The sequence below is a fragment of the Symphalangus syndactylus genome, chromosome 13, assembly GCF_028878055.3.
Source record: "Symphalangus syndactylus isolate Jambi chromosome 13, NHGRI_mSymSyn1-v2.1_pri, whole genome shotgun sequence".
In the NCBI taxonomy this organism is placed as follows: Eukaryota; Metazoa; Chordata; class Mammalia; order Primates; family Hylobatidae; genus Symphalangus; species Symphalangus syndactylus.
In genome coordinates, this window is record NC_072435.2 from 38,936,740 (window position 1) to 38,957,373 (window position 20,634).

General features: G+C 53.7%; 2 protein-coding genes across 5 annotated transcripts; one reads left to right on the forward strand and one right to left on the reverse strand.

Moving 5' to 3' along the window:
* Window positions 1-229: 229 nt before the first annotated feature.
* TRIR (telomerase RNA component interacting RNase) lies at window positions 230-4,662 on the reverse strand. 2 transcript variants are annotated; one of them, XM_055237617.2, is made up of 3 exons: window positions 4,225-4,662; window positions 935-1,012; window positions 230-657 (listed from the first exon to the last, which is right to left on the reverse strand). In XM_055237617.2, the coding sequence occupies exons 1-3, from the start codon at window positions 4,567-4,569 to the stop codon at window positions 550-552; spliced, it is 531 nt and encodes a 176-aa protein (XP_055093592.1). In that variant the 5' UTR covers window positions 4,570-4,662; the 3' UTR covers window positions 230-549. The 2 variants fall into 2 exon arrangements, with proteins under 2 accessions (XP_055093592.1, XP_055093593.1); XM_055237618.2 differs by lacking the exon at window positions 935-1,012 and having other exon boundaries at window positions 4,225-4,652.
* Window positions 4,663-4,813: 151 nt separating this feature from the next.
* GET3 (guided entry of tail-anchored proteins factor 3, ATPase) lies at window positions 4,814-17,930 on the forward strand. 3 transcript variants are annotated; one of them, XM_063616125.1, is made up of 8 exons: window positions 4,814-4,973; window positions 7,362-7,569; window positions 8,415-8,562; window positions 15,001-15,149; window positions 15,232-15,382; window positions 16,808-16,915; window positions 17,006-17,203; window positions 17,582-17,930. In XM_063616125.1, exons 2-8 carry the CDS (start codon window positions 7,409-7,411, stop codon window positions 17,711-17,713), a joined length of 1,047 nt encoding a protein of 348 aa, XP_063472195.1. In that variant the 5' UTR covers window positions 4,814-4,973; window positions 7,362-7,408; the 3' UTR covers window positions 17,714-17,930. The 3 variants fall into 3 exon arrangements, with proteins under 3 accessions (XP_063472195.1, XP_055092174.1, XP_063472196.1); XM_055236199.2 differs by lacking the exon at window positions 4,814-4,973 and adding an exon at window positions 7,010-7,096; XM_063616126.1 differs by lacking the exon at window positions 4,814-4,973 and adding an exon at window positions 7,047-7,269.
* Window positions 17,931-20,634: the final 2,704 nt, after the last annotated feature.

Consider the following 20,634-nt stretch of genomic DNA (forward strand, 5'->3'; position numbering starts at 1 on the left):
AACTGTGAAAAGAAAGTGAGCCTAAGGTGGCATGGTAGGGATGCAGCAGTGAGGGGAGATAGGTCTTGGGGAAAGTCCAGGCCTACAGGAGGGGATGTGCCCCGTCCTTCCTACCCTTTCCATATCCCGCTCCTTACTGGGCCAGGCCCAGGCTTTGACAGGTACAATGCCAGCAATCGGGGGAAGACTTAGGTCCGACAGCACAAAGAAGACAAACCAAGCACACAGCTCCGGCACTAAGTCAAGTTCTTTACTTCCCAGAAGTGATGGCTAAGGGAAGGGAGGAGGGTGAGAAGAGGAAGACAGAAAGAGCCAGAGAGAATGAGGAGGTGAGAACGGGGGGACAGTAAACCACTGTTCTATGAAGTCTCATGAGGCAAGTGCTCAAGGTAAAAAAAGAGTCCTGGAGAATCGTCCACGGCTGCGGGAAGCATCTCGGTTTCCTTCTGCTTTTAAGTCCTCTCGGGGAAGCTGCCGCCGCTGCCGCTGCATTAAATAGTTATGTACATCGCAGAGAGTCCCAGGCCATGGGCAGGCGGGGGAGGGGGGTCATTTCACCAGGGGCCGAGTTTTATCATCGTCACCACACTGGTGAGCTTTGTACTTTTTCACTTCTGCCATGTACTTGGCCCATGCGTCACCTTTACTTGTTAATACCTGTGGAAGTGGGATACGGGTTAGGAGGGGGGTGCCAGGAACCAGGGTCAGGACTGCCCTGAGACAGGTGACCCATTCCAAGTGTCACCCGGAAGACTCTGGGTTTGAGCTAAAGATTGTAAAGTCAAGTTATCTGGGGACCCATTGACAGCCCTCCTACACCCTGCCAGGCACATTCATCAAAGGCCTGGATACCAGACAGGGAGGGAGAAGGCTGGGCACAAAAGCTGGAAGGGAAAGGCAATGTGGGTGGACCCCCTGCACCAAGCCGGCTCACCTCATCCTCCGTCTTCTGCTTCTTGGCTACTATTCCCGTCTTGAGGGCTAGTTTGTTCCCGCCTCTGCGTTTGCCCACCTGGGTGAAGGGACAGAAGACTGCAACGGTTACAGGAGCCGGGACCGCCCTTGGCGGCGCTGAGGCCCACTACACCTTCCTAGCCCGGCCTGGTGGCCCGTCCTGACGCCGCGCCCAGCTCCGCCAGCCGGCCGACCTGCGCAGCAATCAGAGAGGAGCACACGCGACTCAGCGCCTGCCCTGGGCCGGCGGTGCCCTCCCAGGGAGCAAGAAGAGTGCCCACCTCAGTAAGGACCAGCTGTGTTCTCACTTTCCACACCAAGGCCTCATCCTCCCTAGCAGGGACCACAAGAGGTGGCAACAGCTCCCTTTATTGAGCACGTACTGTATGCCAAGCCCTGTGCCAAGTGCTGTGGATGTATCATCTCCTTTCATTTTTTTTTTTTTTTTTTTGAGACGGAGTCTCGGTCTGTCGCCCAGGCTGGAGTGCAGTGGCGTGATCTAGGCTCACTGCAAGCTCTGCCTCCCGGGTTCACGCCATTCTCCTGCCTCAGCCTCCCGCGTAGCTGGGACTACAGGTGCCCGCCACCACATCCGGCTAATTTTTTGTATTTTTTAGCGGAGACAGGGTTTCACTGTGTTAGCCAGGATGGTCTCTATCTCCTGACCTTGTGATCCGCCCGCCTCGGCCTCCCAAAGTGCTGGGATTACAGGTGTGAGCCGCCGCGCCCGGCCATCTCCTTTCATTTTCACAGCTACCCTAAGATGAAAGTTAGAACCACCCCCTTTTTGACCAGGCGCGGTGGCTCAGGCCTGTAATCCCAGCACTTTGGGAGGTGGAATCGGGTAGATCACCTGAAGTCAGGAGTTCGAGACCAGCCTGGCCAACGTGGTGAAACCACATCTCTACTAAAAATACAAAAAATTAGCCGGGAGTGGTGGTAGGCGCCTGTAATCCCAGCTACTCGGGAGGCTGAGGCAGAAGAATTGCTTGAACTCGGGAGAAGGAGGTTGCAGTAAGCTGAGGTTGCACCACTGCACTCCAGCCTGGGCAACAAGAGCGAGACTCTGTCTCAAAAAAAAAAAAAAAAAAAGAAAGAAAAAAAGAACCACCCCCTTTTCACAGATGAGGAAAGTCTTTCAGAAGGAGAGGTCATGCTAACAACAAACAATGGAGCTGATTCAGGGTCAGGTGGGTCGAAGCCTCTGGACAACATCCTTAGACACCAAGCAACATTGCCTTCCCTGTGCCTAGCCTGGCATGGCCTCTTTGAGGGTGCAGCCAAAATGGCTCCTCAATGAACAAATGAAAAAGATGCAACGACGACTGCTACTCCCATTCATGAGGGGATTCTACTCGCAGGTGTCAAACCAACCCTGGTCCTGATGCTTTTCCTTCCTTACCCTTTCCTCAAAGAAAGTCTTTCTCTAGCCTTTCATCCTGTATCCCACCTTCTCCCATTGATTGAGGGCTTCCTGTGCTCCAGGGGCTCCAGCAGGCTTCACAGACAACCAGGCATTCAGTAACCTGTGCTGCTGGGACTATTTCCCTTTTTTTTTCTTTTTTTGGAGACAGAGTCTTACTGTCCAGGCTGGAGTGCAGTGGCACGATCTTGGCTCACTGCAACCTCCACCTCCCAGGTTCAAGTGATTCTCCTGCCTCAGCCTCCCGAGTAGCTGTGATTACAGGTATGCACCACCATGCCTTGCTAATTTTTGTATTTTTAGTAGAGTCAGGCTTTCACCATGTTGGCCAGGCTGGTCTCGAACCCCTGACCTCACGTGATCTGCCCGCCTCGGCCTCCCAAAGTGCTGGGATTACAGGCATGAGCCACAGAGCCTGGCCTGCTGGGATTATTTCACACCGATTTTCTTTTTTTTTTTAGATACTTTCTTGTTCTGTCATCCAGGCTAGCGCAGTGGTGCAATCACGGCTCACTGCAGCCTGAATCTCCTGGGCTCAAGCGATCCTCCTGTCTCAGCCTCCTGGGTAGCTGGAGCTCCAGGCATGTGTGGCACCATGCCCAGCTAATTTTTAAAATTTTTTTTGTAGAGATGCGTTTTTGCCATATTGTCCAGGCTGGTCTCCAACTCCTGGGCTTAAGCGATCCAGCCACCTCAACCTCCCAAAATGTTGGAATTACAGGTGTGAGCCACTGCACCCAATCCACGCCCATTTTTAACAAATGAAGAAACTGAGGCTTGCAGAGGTTAGATCACTTGCCCAAAATCACATGCTGGATCCAGAACTAGAGCCCCCAGTCTTGTTATTCTCAAGTCAACTTTTTCCTCCACGCTACAGGAACTTGATCTTAGCACCACAGACATGGCAAGCTCAGAGCCAAAAATCAATATATGCCCTATTTACTTAATCCAGAGTTTCTCAACCTGGCACTAATAACATTTTGAGCTAGATTATTCTTTGTTTGGGGGTGGGAGGGCGCTGCCCCACGCATGGTAGGAAGTTGAGCAGCATCCCTGGCCTCTACCCATAGATGTCACTAGCACCCCCTCCCGCAGTTCTGACAACCAAAAATGTCTCCAGACTTTGCCAAACGTGGGGGTGGAGGGAACTGCCCCAATTGAGAACCACCAGTTTAGCCCTTCCTGGAAGACAGGCTCTGTGCTAACCACTTTCCCAGGATCACCTCATAAAACCCTCACCACATCAAGAGATGCGATGTCTATTTTTGCAACTAGGGAAAATGAGGGTAGGCAAACCCAGATGCTCCAGGAAAGCAGCGATCTTGTCTGCAAGCTCACCACTGCATACCAGCACCTAGCACAATGCCTAGCACGAGATAAATTGCTCAATAAATGGAGGTTGGTCGAATAAGATACAAGGAAGTCAAGCAATTACCCTAGGTAAGTAATTGTCCTTACACAGTACGTGGTCTGAGTCTAACGCATATAGCTCAGAGTCCAGACTTAAATTTACTCCCTTTCCTCACAATTAGTGGTGGTCCCATGACCCAAGGTCCGGGTACCACTCAAACAGGAATCCTGATATCCACGTTTCCTCATTCTCCACAGTGCTGATTCCAAGGCAATTCCTCAGCTCCCAGTTCCCAGGGGCAGGCTCCTGGAGTCCCCACTCCCGCCCCCAGACCCCAGTTATCGGGAATCCAAGTTCCACATCCTCAGCGGGTGACCCGGACGGGCCCCTCATTCAGAACGGAAAGTGGACCTCGGTCCCGAACCCCCTTCACGGGCCCCGACTCCCGCTGCCAGGACAGGCCGTGGCGCCCGCCCCCACCCCCACGGCTCCTTACGAAGCTAAGTGTGGAGCCTGGACCGCCCTTCCTCTTCGGATCCCCGGGGCCAGCGGCGGCAGCCGACTGGTCGGGTCGCTGCGGACCCGGGGGCGGCTCCTCCTGCCGCTGCCGCTGCTCCTCCTCCATCTTCCGCTTGAACAGCTCCAGGAAGCTGCCGTCGTTGGCGAACAAGTTCACGCCGCCCGACACCGGGCTCGAACCCGCGCCCGACACTTCCTCGTCGCCGCTCTCGGGCGACGTCCCCGGTCCCGACTCAGCCCAACGACTCCCGCCACCGCCACCGCCCGCGGGGCCCGGCGCCTCCCGGCCCGGAGGCTCCGCCCGTCTCCCTCGGGCAGCCATTTTGTCGCCAGGTGCCGCGCAAAGGACTCCGGGAAGGCCGCTCCGGCCCCGCGCTTGGCGCCCGACTCGCCTGGTCCCGAACAATGCATGCCGGGAAGAGCGGTCCGGCCCCCCAGCGTCCGCAGCGGGGGCGGGGCGAATGAGGGAACCAACCTGAAGAGGCGGGGCTAGAGGGAGGAGCCCCCGTCTCGCGGGTTTTTTTGTTTGTTGTTGTTTTTTTTTTTTTTTTCTTTTTTTTTGAGACCCGAGTTTCGCTCTTGTTTCCCAGGCTGGAGTGCAATGGCGCGATCTCGGCTCACCGCAACCTTCACCTCCCAGGTTCAAGCGATTCTCCTGCCTCAGCCTCCCGAGTAGTGAGACGGGATTTCTCCACGTTGGTCAGGCTGGTGATCTCCCGACCTCAGGTGATCCGCCCGCCTCGGCCTTACAAACTGCTGGGATTACAGGCGTGAGCCACGGCGCCCGGCCTTGTTTTTTAAAAATTAGAGACGGGCGCCTGGCTATGTTGCCCAGGCTGGCCTCGAACTCCTGGCCTCGAACTCCTGGCCTCAAGTGATCCTCCTGCCTTGGCCTCCCCTCCCAACGTGTTGGGATTACAGGCGTGAGCCATCGGGCCCAGTCTTGCTGTTTTGGTTTTTGGTTTTTGGTTTTTTGTCTTGTTTTGGAGACAGAGTCACACTCCGTCTCCGAGGCTGGAGTGCAAAGGCTCACTTCAGCCTCGACCTCTCAGGGCTGAGGTGATCCTCCCACCACAGCCTCCGGAGTAGCTGGGAATACAGGCATGCGCCACTACGCCTGGCTAATTTTATTTTATTTTATTTTATTTTATTTTATTTTATTTATTTATTTATATTTGTGGAGATGGGGTTTTGTCATGTTGTCCGGGCTGTTCTCAAACTCCTAGGCTCCAGCAGTCCTCTTACCTCAGCCTCCCAAAGTGCTGGGATTACAGGCATGAGCCACCGAGCCCTGCCTCTCGGGTTTTCAAAATTCAGCAGTACTCGGGCTGGTGTTCCCCATACAGGGGCTCCTGGAGAATAAGACTGTCGTCTGAGACTGGGGCTGTAGCTTGCTCTCTGGAGTTGGTTTCACTTGGGGCTAGGAACAGATTCGCTTTCCAGGGCTAGAATCCCCGTCTGACGACATCAAGAATAATCTCTATGAGGGGAAGGACCTCATTTGGGGCTGTGTGCTCAGCTGACACCTGGGAACTGGAGTCCCTAACTGGGGAATAGAGAGCATGTCTAGTCTGGGCCCCCCAAGTAGAAATAGGGGTATCTTTGGGTTGGGTACCCATCTCTGGGATAAAGCTCACATTTATTGGGGACACAGCTGGCTCTGTGGAACTGAGGTCCCCGTCTGAGAATCAGCTTACTTTTTTATTGTATTATTATTATTATTACTTTATTTTATTTTATTTTTTGAGACAGAGTCTCGCTCTGTTGCCCAGGCTGGAGTGCAGTGGCGTGATCTCGGCTCACTGCAACCTCCGCCTCCCGACTTCAAGCGATTCTTCTGCCTCAACCTGATCTCGAATTCCTGACCTCGTGATCTGCCCGCCTTGGCCTCCCAAAGTGCTGGGATTACAGGCGTGAGCCAACGCGCCCAGCCTATTTTTATTTATTTATTTATTTATTTAGAGACGGAGTTTCACTCTTTCACCCAGGCCGCAGTGGAGTGAAGTGGCGCAATCTCAGCTCGCTGCAACCACTGCCCTCCAGGTTCAAGCGATTCTCCTGCTTCAGCCTCCTGAGTAGCTGGGATTACAGGCGCGTGCCACCACGCCCGGCTAATTTTTGTATTTTTAGCAGATACGGGGTTTCACCATCTTGGCAAGGCTGGTCCCGAACTCTTGACCTCAGGTGATCCACCCGCCTCGGCCTCCCAAAGTGGTAGGATTACAGGCGTGAGCCACCGCGCCCGGCCCTAGAATCAGCTTATTTTATGAGCTGTAGTATTCAGATGAAGTCGGGGTTATTTCTAGTCTCTAGTCTCCCTCTAAAGTTAAGTGTCATGGGCTGGGGTCTCCATCAAGGGCTTGGAACCCAGTTTCCGTTCCTGCTCTAGGACAGAGGTTCAAACGTGAAATATGGTATACTGGAGTCTTCTCTTGAAATACAAGGAGGCTTTTAGGAATTAGGGTCCCTTCTACGAAAAGGAGCGCAATTGCAGGCACGGTGCTTGCTAGGCATGGGAGATCAGGGCGTACAGGACAAGACTCTGTGGAGTCGTCCACTCTAAGCCACTATCAGCCCGGGGACCTATCGCCAACCGAGTCAATTCGTCTATGATTGGTTTGCGGCAAGAGCCAAGTGGCTCACAGCCTATTGAATAACAGAGGGGGCGGACCTGAGGTGAGGTTGGGACCTAACGTGAAGAATGGAGGGAAAATGATGGACATAAAGTTGAGCCTATGGAGTCAGGCCAAGGAGGACCAGGACTCTAACCTCACCGAAAGGGCATGGACTGGGTGTTTGGCTGGTTGCTAAGGAGAGGTTGGCGCTACCGGAACATAAGAGTGATTGGTGTAAATAAGAAAAGACATAGCCAATGAAAGGAGAGCTGCCAGACCTAGGGCCCAATCAGTGAAGGGGAGTAGCCTAGACCGTACCGATGGTAGGTCTAGGTAGGGGGAACCCTTGGAAAATTATGGACCAGAGGTTGACAAAGTGAACCCTGGAAGCAAAGAATAGTGAAAATGTAATTTACATTTCTTCTAAAAGGCAAGTAATAAGGAAATTAACTCATGCTCCTAGCTTCGATAGGAATGTGATAGAGAATTTCCCCTGTAGGTGCTTCGTATGGTGCGCTCCGCTGGATCACGTGAGCCAGTTCCAAAATGGCGGCAGGGGTGGCCGGGTGGGGGGTTGAGGCGGAGGAGTTCGAAGATGCGCCTGATGTGGAGCCGCTGGAGCCTACACTTAGCAACATCATCGAGCAGCGCAGCCTGAAGTGGATCTTCGTCGGGGGCAAGGGTGGTGTGGGCAAGACCACCTGCAGGTAAGGAGGCTGCGGCGGGGGCCAGGAGGCGTGTAGGATATACCACTGGGCGAAGGGGAGGCCAAGGACCGCTTTTCCACCACGACCGGGGCATGGGGGCTGACGGGGGTCTTTGGGTTTCACTCTCTGGAAGTTACCTGGAGCAAATGAGAAAGACCTCAATGCAGCCCTAGCACCCTCTGAGTTGGACCATCCGTGTTGGGGCTCAAGTGCCGAACCACAGTGAACTCAGCGCCCGGGGGACGGGGAAGCACTTGGATGTCCCCATCAGCTGGACCGTACCTGAGTGAATCCAGAGTTGTGGGGGAGGGCGGCACCAGAACAAGCAATCCTAGTTTGGTGAACCTTGGTGTTTTATGCCCAAGGCGAGAGTGAGGGTGGAAAGCGAGGGAGAGGGCACATGATCAGACTGTCCCAGGCAGCTACGGGCAGGAGGTGTCCGTGGGGCAGATTATCCTGGACAGGCGGACTGAACCATCCTGTGCTTACCAGGGAATGCGGGGGACCCCTTAGCTTATTAAGGAAGGGGGCACGGAGTCAAGCTATGCTGGCTGGACAGTTGGGCCATGCCACTGTGTGCCCAGCAAAGAAGAAGCAGGCACTAGGCCAGACAGACTCAGTCAGCGGAACCTTACCTCTCTAGTCCACATAGAGGGGTCAGTAGATAAATCAGAGAGGGTTCCTTTGTAGGGACTGAGGCTCAATCCCACCGTAACCCATACTCTCCTCTCAAGGCCCCTGCTGATCCGGGTCACCTGCTCCAGGGAACCTACCACTCCCCTTGCAGACCCAGGGAACAGAGCCCATCCCCTCATCCCCTATCTTTTGACTTTTCCTTTACTCAGTTGCAGCCTGGCAGTCCAGCTCTCCAAGGGGCGTGAGAGTGTTCTGATCATCTCCACAGACCCAGCTCACAACATCTCAGATGCTTTTGACCAGAAGTTCTCAAAGGTGCCTACCAAGGTCAAAGGCTATGACAATCTCTTTGCTATGGTGAGTGGAGCAGGGCTTAGCCCCCACTTCTGGGAAAAGCCTCTTCCAGCCTTTCTTGTGCACACACACCAGCAGCCACCGTGTCCTATCCACTCTATATCCTGTGTCTCTCCTGTTTCACTCCTTCCTCAACATACTCACAAGGGAACCAGTAAGGAATTGCAGAGCAGGAAGCACACCAGAGTGCCTAAAGCTTAGTGAGCCAGGGTAGGGGAAGGAGAAGTTGGAGAGACCAATCAGAGCCACATGGTGTGGGACCTTATGGGCCACGCTAAGAAGTTTGGCATTGTCTCTAGGTTATTAACGGGAAGCTGTTTGTTTTAAGCAGGGCAATGTCGTGGCCAAATTCTTGTTTGAAAAGTACCCTCTGACGGCCAGGTGGAGATTTAATTGTCAGTCAGGGTAGAAGCAGGGAAACTAACAAGGAGATTGGGGATGTAACCAGTTGAGAGATGACAACATCCTGGACTCTGGTGGAGGCAGAATGTTGGGGGAGAAGTAGTCAGATTTGAGTTTTTTTTTTTTTTTAGACACTCAAGACTCCTCTGTCTCCCAGGCTGGAGTGCAGTGACCTGATCTAGGCTCACTGCAACCTCCGCCTCCCAGGTTCAAGCAATGCTCCTGCCTCAGCCTCCCGCGTAGCTGGCATTGCAGGCTTGCGCCACCACTGCCTGTTAATTTTGTTATTTTTAGTAGAGACAGATTTTCACCATGTTGGCCAGGCTGGTCTCAAACTCCTGACCTCAAGTGATCTGACCACCTTGGCCTCCTACAGTGCTGGGATTACAGGCATGAGCCACCACATCACACCAGGGATGTATTTTGGAAGTAAACCAGTAAGATTACTTGGGTGAGAGAAAGAAATAAATTAATTACATGTCTTTCTTGTCTCTCTAAGCAACTGGGATGGGGAAAACGAGGAAAGGAGTAGGTTTAGAATGAACAAATAAAGAATTTCATTTTGTCCACAGTGAATCTGAGTTGCCCACTGGAAATCCAAGTGGAAATATCATGACAATAGCTTGTTTATGTGAGTCTGGAGCCCAGAGGAGGTTGGCATTGATTTGGAAGTCACTGTCCCAAGGGTGGCATTTAAAGCTGTGTGAGGGCTGGGCATGGTGGCTCACTCCTGTAATCCTAGCACTTTGAGAAGCCAAGGTGGGTGGATCACTTGAGGTCAGGAGTTCGACACCAGCCTGGCCAACATGGTGAAACCCCATCTCTACTAAAAATATAAAACAATCAGCTGGGCATGGTGGCAGGTGCCTGTAACACCAGCTACTCAGGAGGCTAAGGTAGGAGAATCACTACAACGCAGGAAGCAGAGATTCTCCTGCCTCAGCCTCTGGAGTAGCTGGGATTACAGGTGCCTACCTCCATGCCCGGATAATTTTTGTATTTTTAGTAGAGACGAGGTTTTCCCACGTCTCAAAAAAAAAAAAAAAAAAAAAAAAAGTCTGGGCGCGGTGGCTCACTCCTGTCATCCCAGCACTTTGGGAGGCCGAGGTGGGTGGATCACAAGGTCAGGAGATTGAGACCATCCTGGCTAACACGGTGCAACTGCGTCTCTACTAAAAATACAAAAAAAATTAGCCGGGTGTGGTAGCAGGCGCCTTTGGTCTCAGCTGCTCAGGAGGCTGAGGCAGGAGAATGGCGTGAACCCAAGAGGCAGAGTTTGCAGTGAGCTGAGATCGTGCCACTGCACTCCAGCCTGGGTGACAGAGCAAGACTCCGTCTCAAAAAAAAAAAAAAAATAAAGGCCAGGCACGGTGGCCCACATCTGTAATCCCAGCACTTTGGGAGGCTGAGGCGGGCAGATCACAAGGTCAGGAGATTGAGACCATCTTGGCTAACACGGTGAAACCTCGTCTCTGCTAAAAATACAAAAAAATTAGCCAGGCGTGGTGGCGGGCACCTGTAGTCCCAGCTACTCGGGAGGCTGAGGCAGGAGAATGGTGTGAACCCGGGAGGCGGAGCTTGCAGTGAGCCGAGATCGCGCCACTGCTTTTACAGCCTGAACGACACAGCGAGACTCCACAAAAAAAATAAATAAAAATAAAATAAAATAAAGAGATGCTGCAGAGTGAGGATGCTGGCAGAGGACAGTCCTCAGGTGGGATGAGCTCTATCCAGCATACAGACCCAGAACTTGGGCGCTGCCAGGGTCAGGGACTGGGAGGGAAACAGGAGGAATTGGGGCACTTCCCGGGCAGAGATGAGGGTGTTGGCAGGCAATGGCTTCTCTTTCTCACCAAGGAACAGGCAAGGGTCTCAGCAGTGAACGGGATAGAAGTTTGTGGAGGGAGAAAATGCCACATAAACGCTTCTTAAGGTAGCATGGGGAACCAGAATTGTCTGGATCGTCAAGTGCCCATTGGAGATTTGTGTTCAGAAGAGGGGAGCAAGGGCCAGGCATGGTGGCTCACGCCTGTAATCCCAGCACTTTGGGAGGCTGAGGCGGGTGGATCACAAGGTCAGGAGTTAAAGACCAGCCTGGCCAAGATGGTGGAACTCCATCTCTACTAAAAATACAAAAATTAGCTGGGCAGGGTGGCTCACGCCTGTAATCCCAGCACTTTGGGAGGCCGAGGCGGGCGGATCACGAGGTCAGGAGATTGAGACCAGCCTGGCTAACAGGGTGAAACCCCGTCTCTACTAAAAATACAAAAAGTTAGCCGGGCGTGGTGGCGGGTGCCTTTAATCCCAGTTATTCGGGAGGCTGAGGCAGGAGAATGGCGTGAACGTGGGAGGTGGAGCTTGCAGTGAGCCTAGATCGCGCCACTGCACTCCAGCCTAGGTGACAGAGCAAGACTCCATCTCAAAAAAAAAAAAAAAAAAATACAAAAATAAGCCAGGCGCGGTGGCTCACGCCTGTAATCCCAGCACTTTGGGAGGCTGAGGTGGGCAGATCACCTGAGGTCGGGAGTTCGAGACCAGCCTGACCAATATGGTGAAACCCCGTCTCTACTAAAAATACAAAAATTAGCCTTGCGTGGTGGCCGGCACCTGTAGTCCCAGCTACACGGGAGGATGAGGCAGGAGAATTGCTTGAACCTGGGAGGCAGAGGTTGCAGTGAGCCGAGATCATACCACTGCACTCCAGCCTGGGAGACAGAGCAAGACTCCATCTCAAAAAAAAAAAAAAAAATTACCTAGGCCTGGTGGTAGGCGCCTGTAAACCCAGATACTCGGGAGGCTGAGGCAAAGAATTGCTTGAACCTGGGAGGCGGAGGTTGCAGTGAGCCGAGATCCCGCCACTGCACTCCAACCTGGGTGACAGAGCGAGACTCCGTCTCCAAAAGGGTGGGGAGCAAGATGGGAATACTCTTCAGGAGTGTTTGGCCCTCAAGTGCAGTGATACTAAAGAGCTAGAAAGCCATACCTGTAATTTCAGTGCTTGCAGAGACTGAGACAAGAGGATCACTTGAGGTCAGGAGTTCAAGACCAGCCTGGGCAACAAAGGGAGACCGTTTCTCTATAAAAAACAAACAAAATTAGCTGGGCATGGTGGTGTGTGCCCGTAGTCCCAGTAAGTCGGTAGGTTGAGGCAGGGGGATCATTTGAGCCTAAGAGTTTGAGGCTGCAATGAGCTATGTATGAGATGCTATCTTTTTTTTTTTTTGAGACTGAGTTTCACTCTGTCGCCCAGGCTGGAGTGCAGTGGTGTGATCTCAGCTCACTGCAACCTCCACCTCCTGAGTTTAAGCAGTTCTCCTGCCTCAGCCTCCCAAGTGGCTGTGATTACAGGCGCCCGCCACCACATCCGGCTAATTTTTGTTTTTGGGGTTTTTTGTTTGTTTGTTTGTTTGTTTTGAGACAGAGTCTTACTCTGTCGCCCAGGATGGAGTGCAGTGGCGCAATCTCGGTTCACTGCAACCTCTCCCTCCCAATTTCAAGTGATTCTCCTGCCTCAGCCTCCCGAGTAGCTGGGACTACAGGTGCATGCTACCACGCCCGGCTAATTTTTAGTATTTTTAGTAGAGACGGGTTTCACCATGTTAGCCAGGATGGTCTCGATCTCCCGACCTCGCGATCCACCCACTTCGGCCTCCCAAAGTGCTGGGATTACAGGCGTGAGCCACCGCACCTGGCCTGTATTTTTTTTTAGTAGAGACGGGGTTTCAACATGTTGGCCGGGCTGTTTTCAATCTCCTGACCTCAAATGATCTGCCCAGCTTGGCCTCCTAATATGCTGGGATTACAAGTGTGAGCTACCGCGCCCGGCCAAGACGCTATCTCTAAAAGAAAGAAAAAAAAGAGCTGGAAGTAACCAGAGTGGGGAATTTTGCCAACAGCAGGGGGAAAGGGAGTGTTTGCAGAGGGAACCTGTGGAGGCTGGGCTGGATAAGTGTGCCAGCCAAGAGGAACACTGACAGTTTACAGGAGCCAGGTGAGGGGATGAAGTAGTCCAAAGAGGCTTAGAACACATGAAGCATAAGAAGAGGTTGCGGTGATGAGTGGGCAAGCTCCCCAACAGGGAATGACCCCTAAGGCCTGCAAGTTGGGTACTTGCCCATGGGACCCATGAAGTCACCAAGAAGAGGTGACAAAGGAGGAAGATAAAGAGGGAGGCATTGGCCGGGCGTGGTGGCTCATACCTGTAATCCCAGCACTTTGGGAGGTTGAGGTGGGCAGATCACCTGAGGTTGGGAGTTGAAGACCAGCCTGACCAACATAGAGAAACCCCGTCTCTACTAAAAATACAAAATTAGCTGGGGTGGTGGTGCATGCCTGTAATCCCAGCTACTCAGGAGTCTGAGGCAGGAGAATCACTTGAACGCGGGAGGCGGAGGTTGCAGTGAGCCAAGATCACGCCATTGTCCAGCCCGGACAACAAGAGCAAAACTCCGTCTCAAAAAAAAAAAAAAAAAAATACAAAAATACCAAAAATTAGCTGGGCATGGCCGGGCGCAGTGGCTCACGCCTGTAATCCCAGCACTTTGGGAGGCCAAGGTGGGTGGATCACAAGGTCAGGAGATCGAGACCATCCTGGCTAACACAGTGAAACCCCGTCTCTACTAAAAATACAAAAAATTAGCCGGGTGTGGTAGCAGGCGCCTATAGTCCCAGCTACTCACTGCAGTCCAGCCTGGGTGACACAGCGGGACTCCATCTCAAAAAATAAAAATAAAAATAAAAAATTAGCCAGGCATGGTGGGGCATGCCTGTAGTCTCGGCTACCCGGGAGGCTGAGGCAGGAGAATCGCTTGAACTCAGAAGGCGGAGGTTGTGGTGAGCTGAGATCGCACCACTGCACTGCAGCCTAGGCAATAAGATCAAAACTCCGTCTCGGGGAAAAAAAAAAAAAAAAAGAGGGAGGCATTGAGTCTGAGACTGGCCAGGGACCCCAGCCATGGCCATCCCTTCATAGATTCTGTATATATGTTTGTGTTTTGTTTTGTTTTCTTTTGTTTGTTTTTTGAGACAGAGTCTTGCTCTGTCACCCAGGCTGGAGTGCAATGGCGTGATCTCAGCTCACTGTAACCTCCGCCTCCCGGGTTCAAGAGATTCCCCTGCCTCAACCTCCAGAGTGGCTAGGATTATAGGCACCTGCCACTAAGCATGGCTAATTTTTGTATTTTTAGTAGAGATGGGGTTTCACCATGTTGGCCAGGCTGGCCTTGAACTCCCGACCTCAGGTGATCTGCTCACCTCCGCTTCCCTAAGGGCTAGAATTACAGGCGTGAGCTACTGCGCACTGCGCCTGGCTGGATTCTCTATATGTGTTGACGATCTCTGTGCCAGGCACTGTTCATGCTAAGTGCTGAGGACACAGCAGTGAGCTAGATGGTAAAACCCCTGCCCTTGAGGGGCAGACGTTCCTGCTATGGAGACAGATGATAAACATGATAAGGGAATCATGAGGGATGTGAGGAAGGGCTAATTTTTGTTTTCAGATAGGTCTTGCTATATTGTCCAGGCTGTGTCCAGCTCTTGAGCTCAAGCGATCCTCCCATCTCATTCTCCTGAGTACCTGGGACTACAGGCGTGAGCTATCCTGCCCAGCTCCTAAGGGCTAAACCTTAAGGAGAAAGGAAGGCAGGGCAGGGGGTGTCAGTGGATCTGTGCTGTTATTTAGGGTGGTCAAGGAATCTCTCAGCGGAGGGATGAATGACCTGGAGGAGGTCATGGCCCAGTCATGGGAGTATCTGGGGTTGCAAGTGGCAGGTTGCAAGTGGGGAGTAGCAGTATAAATGGCCCGCAGTGGGTTTCAGCTTCCTTTTGAGGGCCCTGGGCACAGCTTGCAATTTTCCCCTTGTTTTTGACCCTTTATGCAACCATACAAAACCCTAAGTGCTACCTCAGGGTACCCCTAGCCGTGACCTAATGAAATGCCTGTGGTCAGAGCCCGCCACAGGCTCCCCCTGGCCCTGTGCCCAGGTAGGAAGGCTCCCCCAGCAGTAGCAGCAACCTCAGTCTCATCCCTTTGGCTCCTAGGAGATTGACCCCAGCCTGGGCGTGGCGGAGCTGCCTGACGAGTTTTTCGAGGAGGACAACATGCTGAGCATGGGCAAGAAGATGATGCAGGAGGCCATGAGCGCATTTCCCGGCATCGATGAGGCCATGAGCTATGCCGAAGTCATGAGGTCAGGCCCAGCCAGCAGGGGTGGGGGCTGCCTGGGGAAGGGGAAGAGCAGACACAGAGGGCTGACCCCTGTCTCCCCTCAGGCTGGTGAAGGGCATGAACTTCTCGGTGGTGGTATTTGACACGGCACCCACGGGCCACACACTGAGGCTGCTCAACTTCCCCACCATCGTGGAGCGGGGCCTGGGCCGGCTTATGCAGATCAAGAACCAGATCAGCCCTTTCATCTCACAGGCAGGCGGCGGGGGCCCCCACCTGCACCATCCAGGCAGCCGGGAGTGGGAGTAGGCCCGGGCCCCCAGACCCTCAAATGCGCACTAACAATTCCCTTCCCACCCCTTCTCTCTCTGGACTTCTCCCTGGAGGGGATGGGATGGAGCTGTCTTTCCTCCCCCACAGGCAGGACTCAGTGTCCCTGCCCCTGCCCACTAAATACCCTAGACAGAGCCAGAAAGCACATTCCAGAACCAGGCAACCTGCCTTCAAACCCTCTACACTCACCATGTGACCCAACTGCTGTGTGACCTCAAGCAAATCACTTCACCTCTCTGGGCCTCACCTTCCTTGTCTTGCAAATGGAGATCATGAGAATGCCCCATGGGTTATTATTATTATTATTAGATGGAGTCTCGCTCTGTCACCCAGGCTGGAGTGCAGTGGTGTGATCTCGGCTCATTGCAACCTCCACCTCCTGGGTTCAAGTGATTCTCGTGCCTCCGCCTCCCAAGTAGCTGGGACTACAGACGTGTACCACCATGCCCAGCTAATTTTTGTATTTTTTGTAGAAATAGAGTTTTGCCATGTTGCCCAGGCTGGTCTTGAACTCCTGGCCTCAAGCAGTACACCCACCTCGACCTCCCAGAATGCTGGGATTACAGGCATGAGCCACTGTGCCCAGCCCCCATGGGTTATTATTACGATGACAACCCTAAAGCCCCCACAGTGCTGCACACCACCAGCACCACCCACCATGGTGTATGTACATGTGTGGGTGTGTATGTGTCCCCTGTGGGGACCTGTGCCTCAGGTGGTAACACTGAGCACTTACTGTGTGCCAGACACTATTCTGAGCACATTATATGCATCAGCTCATCTGGTACAACAAGTCTGGGAGGTAAAGTTTAGAGATGGGGAAACTGAGGCTCCGGGAGATCAAGCCCCTTAGCTATGGTTCCCTAGAAATGGCAAAGCTGAGGCCAGCCGTGGTGGCTCACGCCTGTAATCTTAGGACTTCGCAAGGCGGGTGGATTGCCTGAGGTCAGGAGTTCAAGACCAGCCTGGCCAAAATGGTGAAACCCCACCTGTACTAAAAATACAAAAATTAGCCGGTTATGGTGGCGCACGCCTGTAATCCCAGTTACTCAGGAGGCTGAGGCAGGAGAATCGCTTGAACCCAGGAGGCGGAAGTTGCAGTGAGCCAAAATCACGCCTTTGTACTCCAGCCTGGGCAACAGAGTGAGACTCCATTTCAAAAAAAAAAAAAGAAAAGAAAAATGGCAAAGCTAGTATTTGACCAACCCCAGGAATCTGCTCATGGGCCTGAGCCTTTAACCACTGGGAGGTATCAGGAGTCATCCCTCAGGTGTTTAGTGAACCCCCAACCCAGGAGGTTTAAGGAGCCCCAGGTAAACTATGAGCCCTCCCACATCCCCCCTGCAGATGTGCAACATGCTGGGCCTGGGGGACATGAACGCAGACCAGCTGGCCTCCAAGCTGGAGGAGACGCTACCCGTCATCCGCTCAGTCAGCGAACAGTTCAAGGACCCCGTGAGTGGTGGTCTAGCTGGCGGTGAGAGGCCTGGGGGCTGAGGATGGGGGCAGACCCCGCCCCTCACTGTCCTCTCTCGTGCCCTGTAGGAGCAGACAACTTTCATCTGCGTATGCATTGCTGAGTTCCTGTCCCTGTATGAGACAGAGAGGCTGATCCAGGAGCTGGCCAAGTGCAAGATCGACACGCACAATATCATCGTCAACCAGCTCGTCTTCCCCGACCCCGAGAAGCCCTGCAAGATGTGTGAGGCCCGCCACAAGATCCAGGCCAAGTATCTGGACCAGGTGTGCCCACCCACCCAGCACTGGCTCAGCAGAGGCACCTCTGCCCCTTTATTCCCTGATCTTTTGCTCCACCTTCTGGCCCTCTGCTCTAGCCTCCTGCCCTTTGCCCCCACATTTCAGATCCTTCACCCTTATTCCGGCCATGGAGGACTGTGGCTTGCCTGGCCTAGGTCCCTGTGACCCTGGAGAGCAGGGGGTCTAGCCCAGTGATCTCTGACCATAGTGACCCAACTCCCACTTATGACATCTTAAGCTCCTGCCCTGTATTCTCTCCCTGACCCTGGAAGCTTCCTAGCTTTACCCCTTCTATTGATCCACACTCTGTTTCTGCCTTCCTGCCCCCTGACCACTGCCTTCTACCCTCTGCCCTGGCTGCAGATGGAGGACCTGTATGAAGACTTCCACATCGTGAAGCTGCCGCTGTTACCCCATGAGGTGCGGGGGGCAGACAAGGTCAACACCTTCTCGGCCCTCCTCCTGGAGCCCTACAAGCCCCCCAGTGCCCAGTAGCACAGCTGCCAGCCCCAACCACTGCCATTTCACACTCACCCTCCACCCTCCCCACCCCCTCGGGGCAGAGTTTGCACAAAGTCCCCCCATAATACAGGGGGAGCCACTTGGGCAGGAGGCAGGGAGAGGTCCATTCCCCCTGGTGGGGCTGGTGGGGAGCTGTAGTGCCCTCTACCTCTCCCACCTCTTGCTCTTCAATAAAATGATCTTAAACTGCTGTATTGTTGACAATGGGAGGTGAGGGTAAGCACCTTTATGTACAGTTGTACAGGTTGTGCACTGGACAGAAGTGTCACATCTAGAGGGGCCCATTCACAACAGAGACCTAATAGAGATGCGTGTTTACTGTGGCAACTTTGGAAGGAGGGTGTCTTGGGTGAGAGATACCTTTGTCTCATTCTGTGTGGGTTAAGGTGTCCCTGCTGGGCCTGTGAAGCCTGGAATGGAAGACAGAGGCATTTGCCCACTTCCTTGGAGGCTCAGAGTGTGGGAACTGGGAGGCCCCTTGGCCAGCCCCAGGCTGGTGGGGAGTGGATTAGGCCGGCAGTGGGCCCGGCGCTGCCTGCTGTTTGGTTTGGGAATTAGTGAGCGCCCTGGGGAGAGGCCAGGCCTGCCAGACTGGGGATTAACAGTCTTCACCCCCCAATTCCTGCCCCCATGGGATGGCATCAGCCCCTCCCAGCAAAGGGCTGCAGCAAGGGGGCTGGTTAGTGGGCAGGGTGACAGAGGACTCTGGCTGGAGGGGCTCCTGAAGTCTCATCCTGACTCCAGAGCGGTCTCAGGCTGTGGGCACACAGGCCTGGAAGGCACCTAGTGGACCCCCTTATCCCCTGCCCTTCGCTCCTCCCTCTGCCACTGCCTGGGCTGCTATTGTTGTCCCCACTTGGGAGACTCAGGATGGGGCATGACCTTGAGAGTTTACAAGTTCCAAGCCAGAGCTGGCTAGGGGGGACAGAAAGGGGGTTCCTGAGGACACACATGAGTCAAAGTGGTGTTCAGGCCGGGCGCAGTGGCTCACACCTGTAATCCCAGCACTTTGGGAGGCCGAGGTGGGTGGATCACTTGAGGCCAGGAGTTCAAGACCAGCCTGGCCAACATGGTGAAACCTTGTCTCTATCTACTTAAAATACAAAAATTAGTCGGGCGTGGTGTTGGGGTGCCCGTAGTCCCAGCCGCTCTGGAGGCTTAGGTGGGAGAATCGAACCCCAGAGGCAGAGGTTGCAGTGAGCCGAGACAGAGTAAGACCCTGTCTCAAAAAACAAAAGTGGTGTTCAGGTCCAGGCATGGTGGCTCATGCATGTAATCCCAGCACTTTGGGAGGCCGAGGCAGGTGGATCACGAGGTCAGGAGTTGGAGGCCAGCCTCCAACTACTCTCTACTAAAAATACAAAAATTAGCCAGGCGTGGTGGTGCCCACCTATAATCCCAGCTACTTGGGAGGCTGAGGCAGGAGAATCACTTGAACCTGGGAGGCAGAGGTTGCACTGAGCCCAGATTGCGCCTTTGCACTCCAGCCTGGGCAATAGAGTGAGACCCCGTCTCAAAAAAAAAAAAAAAAGTGTTCAGACCGTGGACACCCAGAGTCTGGGTGTGCCAGGGTGTGTGTGTAAGGGGAACCCCACCAGGAGCCTAGACTTGTCACTCTAACTCCCTGGGGTGTGCACAAGCAGGTGTGGGCCTGTGGGGGTGGCATGTGTAAACAAACACGATGGTACAGCCGGCTCTGCGCCAAACTGCCAAGATCCAAATCCCAGCTGTGCTACCAACAAGATGAGATGTGACATTGTAGCCTCAGTTTCCCTACTTGGATAGTAAGCTGACCAACTTAGCATGCCTGTAAGGATTCCACGAGATGAAACACGCAAGGAGTTTATACCGGCACCAGACAGGAAACCCCAAGAAATGTTTGTTATTTTTCGTTGTCACAATTAGTAAGCCAATCAAATAGCCCAGGAAGCCTGCCCCCAGCCCCTGCGGGAATTCAGCAGTCGGAAGTGTGTGGGGATGCGGGTGAGCTGGGGGAGGGAGGATGAAAAGGAGGAGCAAGCTTCAGTGAATGCAAGGACACTTCCTAGGGAGTGGGGGCTGCTCATCGAGAACTGAGCTCATCAGCACGGAGCCTGCCACCGCCTTGCCAGGTTCCGCAGCTGACGGCACCGCCCCAGCTGCCCCCTTGCCCCCATTTATGGGCTGTCCGGCAGCTGGACAGCGAAGGCATGGGTCACAGGGTGACCAGCCCAGGCGGGTTCCTAATTACCCCGGGCAGGGTGAACATCTGCCAGTCTGGGAACACGGCGTCCCAGCCTGCTGGGCTTGGAACCTCGGGCGGGGCTATGCAGAATGCACGAGGGGCTCCTGAGCACTCTAGGATGCCCATCCCAGGGTTTGACCCCTGAACCTCCGCCCCTCCTACACCAATCTGTGTGTTAATGTCCTCCAGGCTGGGCAGTGGAGGGGGAGCGGGTACTGTTTGTACCAGGCTGGGAGTGTCCCCTTTACAGGTGTGTCTTTGAAGAATGAACATCTGCCCAGAATCCATGCCAAATGCAGGACAAGGTTTTGTGTCCCCAAGCTTGTGTGTTCGTGGCAATACTGAGAGTATCTGAGACCTGTGTGTGTGGGTGTGGGCCTGCCGCCGGGAGGGAGTGTTGGAAAGGGAGTTGGCCTCACATATTAGTGTACAAATGCTGGTGAGTTTCACCAGCGGTGATAGCTAGGGGACCCTTGAGAGAGGGTTGGCTGTTGTGTGTGTCTTTGCAAGATTGGTGAACCTCAGGCCCCGCTCTGAGCCTGGGATTGTGTGCCACCGCACTGAGGAAAGGGTTTTTGCATTTGGTGTGTGATCATGGGTGCATCTTTGCACAGGGGAGATCGGGAATAAAACCTCCTTGCAGTGGTGTATGACTGTGTGTGTGAAGGCA